This window comes from Nelusetta ayraudi, unplaced genomic scaffold (assembly GCF_046127955.1).
Source record: "Nelusetta ayraudi isolate G7.1 ecotype Tasmania unplaced genomic scaffold, CSIRO-AGI_Nayr_v1 ptg000005l, whole genome shotgun sequence".
NCBI lineage: Eukaryota > Metazoa > Chordata > Actinopteri > Tetraodontiformes > Monacanthidae > Nelusetta > Nelusetta ayraudi.
This window is the reverse complement of record NW_027466055.1, coordinates 6,277,501-6,285,000: the sequence shown is the minus strand read 5'-3', so window position 1 is coordinate 6,285,000 and position 7,500 is coordinate 6,277,501. Positions and strand designations below refer to the sequence as shown.

Genomic DNA, 7,500 nt, shown 5'->3' with positions numbered 1-7,500 from the left:
GAAACATTACTCATCATTTTTTTTTTTTTTAACATATTTAAGCTTAAAACAACGACATGACGTCTGCCGCTACTAAGTATAGGCGGTGTGTGTGTGCAGAGCGTGTGGCACTCTCTTGGGTGGTCTGCGCACCCACTTGGTATTTTGGGAGTCGTGCTGTCACTACGAGGGACAGTTTGACAGTCGCTGCTCTCAGGGATGCAGGCTGGGTAGAGGTGGGTGGCGACGGGGCAGCAGGGTCCGCTCCACCTCCGGCTCACCCCCATCACCGCATGAGTGACGAGCACGTGTTTTGTTTTGGTTTGTTTTGTTTTGTTTTTTTTTCTTTCTCCATGAGACCAAATCCTATCCCGTCTCGGAGAGCGCAGTTCCGGTCGTGCACTTGTTTACCTTGCCCATAAAGCGGAACGCTTGATTTTATTAGAATTTTTTATTGCATTCATTTAGTTAAAATAGACCACAATAACAAAATAGGTATGAAATTATTCATAACGATAACAAATAACGATAATAATAATACAATGAAATAGCTGTCATCCACAACTAACAGTCACATTCTACTTTTGGTACATTTGGTACAACAAACAAAACAAATATCTGACAGTATTGTTTATTTTTCATGACAATCACAGACAAACATATTTCTTCAACAGACTGGCTTTTATTGTTCTTTTAAATGTAAATATTGATTTTGATTCTTTGGTTTCTTTGTTAAGATTGTTCTATGAACTGATTCCTTTTACGGAAACACAACGCTCCATCACCTTTGTTCTGAATCTGGGCTTTTAAAAAAAAAAAAAAAATCTTGTATCCTTTTTTAATCATACTTGCGATAGCTTTTTTTAAAAAAAAAATCTTTTCTGAACATCTCTGAATTTGCATCCTCCATCTCTGAATTTTCAAAGTGACAACACGCTGTGAGCTTCTCCCCTCCTCCTCCTCCTCTTCTTAATTGGCAGCGCTAGATCTTCTGGAGCTTCAGATAGGGAGTCTTTTCCGAACAGCTGGCCCCCTCTCCGAACTCCTGCAGTCGCAGCCCCTCATTAGAGCCCAGTGTCCAAGAGGACAGATGGCTCTCACGGGAGTCTGTTTTCCAATGGAGATTTTCTCTGCGTAGCAGCATCCTGCAGTCATAGAAAACAAATGCCCTCCATCCCACCCCACTTTACCCCCAAAAAGCATTATGAACGCGGCCCATTGCTGCTGCTGCTGCTGCTGCTCCCTAAAGGCTCCGGCTGTATTTCTGGATCCCGGGACGTCCACCTAATTGCCATCTACTACGGCGCAAAATGCTCTGCAAAAAGAGCAGGACTGCAATTAGCCGCGGCTCGCTGCCAGCTCGGCATAAATCTGCCAAATTGTTTCTCCTCAGAAAGTTGAGCACTTGTGGTCCTCTTCCCTCCGCTCCAGAAATGCAGGCCTGTCACTCGGCCTATCGTGTAATTAAGCCGAGCAGCGGCGGCAGAGAGCGCGGCCGTGAGGTCTAAAAGCCGCTGCGCATGTGGCGCTGCGCCGAGGCATGCGAAGGTGGGGTGTTATTTATGTGTTTCTCCCATTTTCCTGCCTGCCTCGCCGGCCCGCCGGCCTCGGTGGATGTCATCTGGTTCCGTCGCGCGCTCAACTTTCCTGACGTCTGACGTCCTCAAGTTGTCATGTAAAACCAATTCCAGTTGTTTCTGGTTGTCACCGCTTCTCTTTGTGTGTCCCCTACAGCTCATTATCCTGGAGGACTATGCGGACCCTTTCGATGCCGAGCAGGCGGGAGGCACTCAGACCACCACGGAGAAAGTGACAACAGAAAACGATGGCTACATGGAGCCGTACGAGGCCCAGAAGATGATGGCAGGTAGACGAGTCTTGCTCTGATTTTCCTTTTTTTTTAATTTCATGCGGGTGACATTTTTTCCCCCCCTCTTTGCTTGCTGTCTTGTAAACTTTTGAAACTTGAAGCATTTTTATATACGTGTATGTTTCCATGCTTAAGGCTTCTAAGAAAAATAATGGCTCAAATGTCATCATGCAGCAAATCCAAAACACCCACTGAGCCTGACCGCGCCGTCTTCGCCTGCAAAAGCCGCTCAGGCCGTCAGCGCGCAGGCCTGGACGCCGTGAAATATTTCTAAGTGGAATATTTATCCGCTCGCTCGGCCGTGGACATGTCAAGACTGCCCCACTTGTCGGGGATTTTCGGGGAAGGCTTTTATTTTCGAGACAACAATAACCGCTCGCTCGAGAATTCCGCCGAACCGCATTCTCCGCACGGTTCTGTCACAGAGCGCATTCATTCCGCGGCCGAGGGAGGGCGGCGATGACAAAGAACAAAGAATGCGAGGAGACAGAGGAGGGAGGATGATGAAGAAGAGCGGAGGGACAAACAAAACGAGCGGCGGCGGCGGCGGCTGCTGTTTCCTCTGCCTTAAACAGACCTCGGCGACAAAGACGCGAGAAGCCTTTCTGGTTTTTGTTCTCGTGTGTGTGTGTGTGTGTGTGTCTGTCTGTCAGCCTTCCACCGGATCTTGCCGAGCGAGATCGCTATTCTTACAGCTTGATGCAGCAACCCGGTCGCATTGCAGACACAGATAGCAGCACCTACATGGCCCTAATCCATTGGGCTGCTCCTGTTGCTCCCCACAATGGCAGCACATGAATCTCCTCTGTCCCTCCTCGGCAATTTTCTCTGAATGGGCCCCGGGACAATCTCTTGTTTTCATCTGTTATACTTGTTTGACCTCTGGCCCAGCCATCGCCTCGGCTGAGTGCAAAAAAAAGAGGGGGTTGGGGGAGGGGGGGAAGAAAGGAGAAAAAAGGAACCTTGCAGATTTATCGGCCCTCTCCAGTGGAGGAGGCCGTGAAGAATGCGAGCGCGTCCGTGGAGGCATCACTTCAGCGTTGAACGGATTCCAAGGTTGTTCTGTTCTTTTGAAACTCCTACTCCTCATAACAGTCCCGCGTTCTGTCCGCATCGACAGACTTTTTGGGCCGCGCCGTCGGCAGTCGTCTGTTTGATCTGTTGGACTATTGTTGCTGCTGTGTCTGCTCGCCCCCATCTGTGAACTCCCTGCTTTTATCCATCATCTGTATTGATTGTTTTTGTTTTCTTTTTTTTTTTTCTACTGTGTTGGCTGAGCTTGTCAGGTGTTTTTAAATAGAGCTGTTTGGCTGTGGTTTGCCATCGCTTCCTTCAAATTGCATCACAACCAATGGATTAATTTAATTGGGAGGTGCAGAGCGGGTTTTCATTAGTCATTAGTTACTGATTAAGTAATTGTCATGGTGATACATTTACATGTGCGCAGCGAAAAAAAAGACAAAAAAAGACATTTCTAACGGAATAAAATGATTTGAAATGGTATGAGATTAAATATAAATGGCAGGGACTGTGAAGAATTCGCCCACTGAGAAGCGACTGTGTCGCTCGCCCTCGCCAGCATAAAGCTCCATTTTCCCCTCAGCTGTGAAACTCTCAGATCGGCGGCGCCGGTGCCGGCCAAGGTCAATCACCGAAGCAGCGGGTGCCGCTGCGGCGTTGAAATAGGGGTCAGAAGTTGCGACGCCGCTAATTCTGACATTGTTTTTGGTGGAGCGGAAATGCGCACCCTCGATTCAGTCGGCTAACAAGGAGACCGAGGCGCCGCTGAACGGGCCGCTGGCCCCGAGGGAAGGCGGCGAGCAAACTGCTCATGTGGAGCTAAAGGCTGGTGCATCTCCCTGCGTCTCATTCTGTCGCTGCTGCTCACCCTCATCCCTCAAGGCGGGAGGCGCTCGTCTCAGTCAACCTTTGCATGAGTTTTTCCGCCTACGGCAGCTTCATTTTCCCTCCCAGTACGGGCGCGGATGGAGAAAACCCCAAAACAAGTTCTTTTTCAATAGCGCCACTGTTTTAGCTTTTGATTTCATATATATATATATATATATATATATATATATATATATATATATATATTTCTTTTTTTTTTTTTTTTCCATATTTGTATCCATAACCATGTTCCATTGTTTGAGAAAAACAATAAAAACAGTGAATTCTACTTCACTTTCCCTACTTTTCCACAAATTTTAGCCTAGAAGTTTTTTGTGAGTAATTTACGTGCCGCCAGGAAGCTCTATATCGTCCACTGACATTTACCTCTTCATAAAACAAACTGGGACTGGCACCACTGGAAAAAAAAAAGAAAAAAAGTCTGATGCGTAAAGACTTTCTCATAAAAACTGTTTCAGATTAATTCAGTGAATCACACCGGCAATAAATCACACTGCCTTTACATTTGTGCATGCCCATTTCGAGATTTACTGCTCAAATCTCTCTGTACTATTACACACACACACACACACACACACACACACACACACACACACACACGCACGCACACGCGCACGGGCGTCTCTCCCTTGCCAATTTTTCCAACCTGCGATCAGTGGCAGCCATTGATTGAATTCTTCCCTCGGAAGAGACCTCGAGGTTTCCTTGATTGTGCCTGATGTGGCAATACTTTTGACACATGTCGGAAAACTAGCATGTCATAACCTTTTGGTACTGGCTTCCTCGGATTAGTATCTTTTGTGTTGAGTAATCACTCATTATTTTCGCCGCACTACGCTCAGCAGAGATTAGGGAGTGATCAGACAGTGGGTGCTTTGTAAGCCATTGTGGGACTAAGTTGTCCCATTAATGATTCAGTGGACTTGAAAAGTCTCTATGACAATCTAATTTGTGCAGGGCTCTAAAGGCGAACATTCAGAGAAAATTGACTTAATAGAATAAAGAAACACTCAGGAAACCACTGAGACTCTATTGTGTTTGGTTTCAGCACTCGCGCCTCTCGCATATTCACTTTTTCCCGCTATTTTGAACTGTTCCCTGTGCTGTCAAGTAATGTTCAAAAGGCAGTTAGACGTACTTGACCCACCTTGCGTATTATAGGACTGGAAAAGAACGTGCTCAAAAGCGGCGATAAAGGTTTTATTTCAAAACCATGCGGTTGGTGAAACAATTTGCACAATAACAAAAGTAGACGTGTGTTTAAGAGCAGAATTGGTTCTAATATTAAGTCAAAGACGCTAATAGTAATGAATTCCGTGCCATATATGCAATATCTCGGTCTAAGTGGCACATGAAAACCCACCGCATGAGAAACGGAAAGACTTTTTTTTCTCTCCAGGAAGCGATAATTAAGAAGCTTCCAAAACGGGGATTAAACAAAACCCAAGAACTCCGTGACTGAAAAAAATAAAAAATAGGGAGGGTGAAGGTGACGTGGAAAAACAAGCGTGTGTTGCCTGTTAATTAAAAAAAAATGTCAAAATAGAATTTGGTACAAGTGTAGATGTGTTTATAATCCCTTGCCGAAACAACATTCACACCACACCTTCAACACACAAACACACTCTGGACCGCATAGTGGGAGGAAGGAGTGGCGTGTTGGGACCCGAGTCGAAAAAAAAAAAAAAAAAAAAAAAAGTGCCACAACCGTTTACATAACAAGATTTTTCACTCCTGCTGAATGTGTGTGTGTGTGCGCGCGCGTGTGCGCATGTGTGCAGAAAAACAGTTGTTGGCACGCATTAGTGTGCGACTCTGTTGGTTTTGCGCTGAGCCGGCTGTTGCATACTGGTCTGCGAGTGTGTGTGTGTGTGTGTGTGTGTGCGAGCACTTCATGCGTCCCCCTCTCTCTCTCTCCCTCTCTCTCCCGAGAGCCGTCCTCAGCGAGGTCGAACCGGCTGATTTATGGGCCTGCTGGAGAGGCATGTCACGACTTCCTTAACCTGAAAAGCCAGTCCCGCCCCCTTAAGCTACTCCACGCCGGCTGCCGAGGTTTACTGCACCACCTGCAGTGCGCCGAGACATGTGCCCCGTCACTCTCTCCAGCATGTGTGTGTCCCCCCCGACCCTTCCCCACACTCACACACACACACACACACACACCCGAGTGCCTCGAATGTTTGTCGTGTCCACACGCGTCAGCCGTTGTGTGCGTGCGGGCCTCCTTGTGTCGCCGGCTGGCCTGCGGGTGTGCGTTTGTTTCGCCCGCAAAAGTTCCCGCGTCCACGTCATGAACACGTTGTTTTTGTTTGCATTTGTTAAGTGTTTTCAGGGTGACCTGAATTGAATCGAATACTTTATTGTCACTTGCTGCGTTTCCATTCCTCCCTAGTATTGTGCAAAACTTAAATATCGCGATTAAAAAAAAACTGGTCGTGGAAACGCCTAAACTTTGAAAAACCTCTCAAATATCGCTGAAAGGTTTTTACGGTCTCATAAAGTGGGTTTTTCAGACGTATCGTTATAGAGGAATATCGCAAAAGAGTCATGGAAACACTTTTTCACATTTACGGCAGTGGACGTGACGTACGGGGTCATGTGACCAGTTCACTTTGAGCGAAAATGATGCATTGCGAAGAGTAATCAAATCTCGTCCTGCAAAATCCAGGCCAACCATGAAGTCAAAAACACATGTAAAAAAAAAAAAAATATATATATATATATATATATATATATGTATAAAGATACTGTACATCAATAGTAAGCCAGCAAGACATGACTTGAGATGCTGTCGTGTGGAAGTGTCAGGCCTCTTGTCAAATTGCCCCCACTTGCCGTGGTTTGGCCACAATGTAGCTCAGCCCCTGCCCAGGACTATCCTCCCTTGACTTCTTTGCCTCATGGTGAGTGCCCCAGACTCGTGCTCGCATTCTCCCGTACGCGCACCTCCCAGCTTTGCCATTCCCCACATACCGCAGCACGAGCATCAGCACTTCTGCACAAGAAGTCTGGAAGAAAGGCCAGAATTAACATCTGCTCTGCCGGGCGACTTTATCTTCCTCTCCCGACTCACTTCCCGGTCCCTCCTCCTACATTGCTGTGGCTGTTGAGACTTGTTACACTGACAAGTACAAGGGGCTGGGCCTCGCAAGGCGGGGCCAGTCTGCGTCAACAGCATTTCTCAATGAACACGCACATACACACACGCGCCCGCACGTCGTCATACTCTGCCCGTCGCAGAGGCGGGAAGGCGCCCGCGTGCGAGTTTTCCCACAGCTGCAAAAAGAAGGCATGTTGTGCAAACAGACAATCGCGGTTGAGCTCCTCCCGAACCGACGGACGTCGGCCCGGTCAGTACCTCGAGCCACAGTCATACAGTCGTCGAAAAATTGGAAGCATTTTAAGTGCGGCGGTGAATTTATTACACGTCGTGTCAAAGCTGTAACCTTAATTTATGCTTGGAGGTCATCCGTGGTCATTTAGTGGCGGGGGGGATTTGCGTCCCAAGAATTCCCGCAGGGGGGGAAAATGAAAGTGCGTCGTTTTTTCCCATAATGTTTGACTCACGTTCCGTGAGTGTTCAGCGTTCCTCCGCTGTCTTGAGAAATGTGTCGGGAAACGCCCCCACCGCCTGCACCCACCGCACTCCCAATGACGCAGAGAGAGTCTTCCAGTGCCAAGGAGACGAGTCATTAGCAGCGGAGTTGATTATTTCAATTACTCACGGACGTGTGGCACAAACC

General features: G+C 47.4%; 1 protein-coding gene across 4 annotated transcripts in view; it reads left to right on the top strand.

Annotated features, from left to right (window-relative positions):
• shf (Src homology 2 domain containing F) overlaps positions 1 to 7,500 on the top strand; it is an 89,596-nt gene that overhangs the window by 16,990 nt on the left and 65,106 nt on the right. For all 4 annotated transcript variants that reach the window (XM_076051364.1, XM_076051373.1, XM_076051390.1 and 1 more), the window contains exon 2: positions 1,714 to 1,846. In XM_076051364.1, coding sequence (XP_075907479.1) covers positions 1,714 to 1,846 — 133 coding nt within the window. The remainder of the gene's footprint in view (positions 1 to 1,713; positions 1,847 to 7,500) is intronic.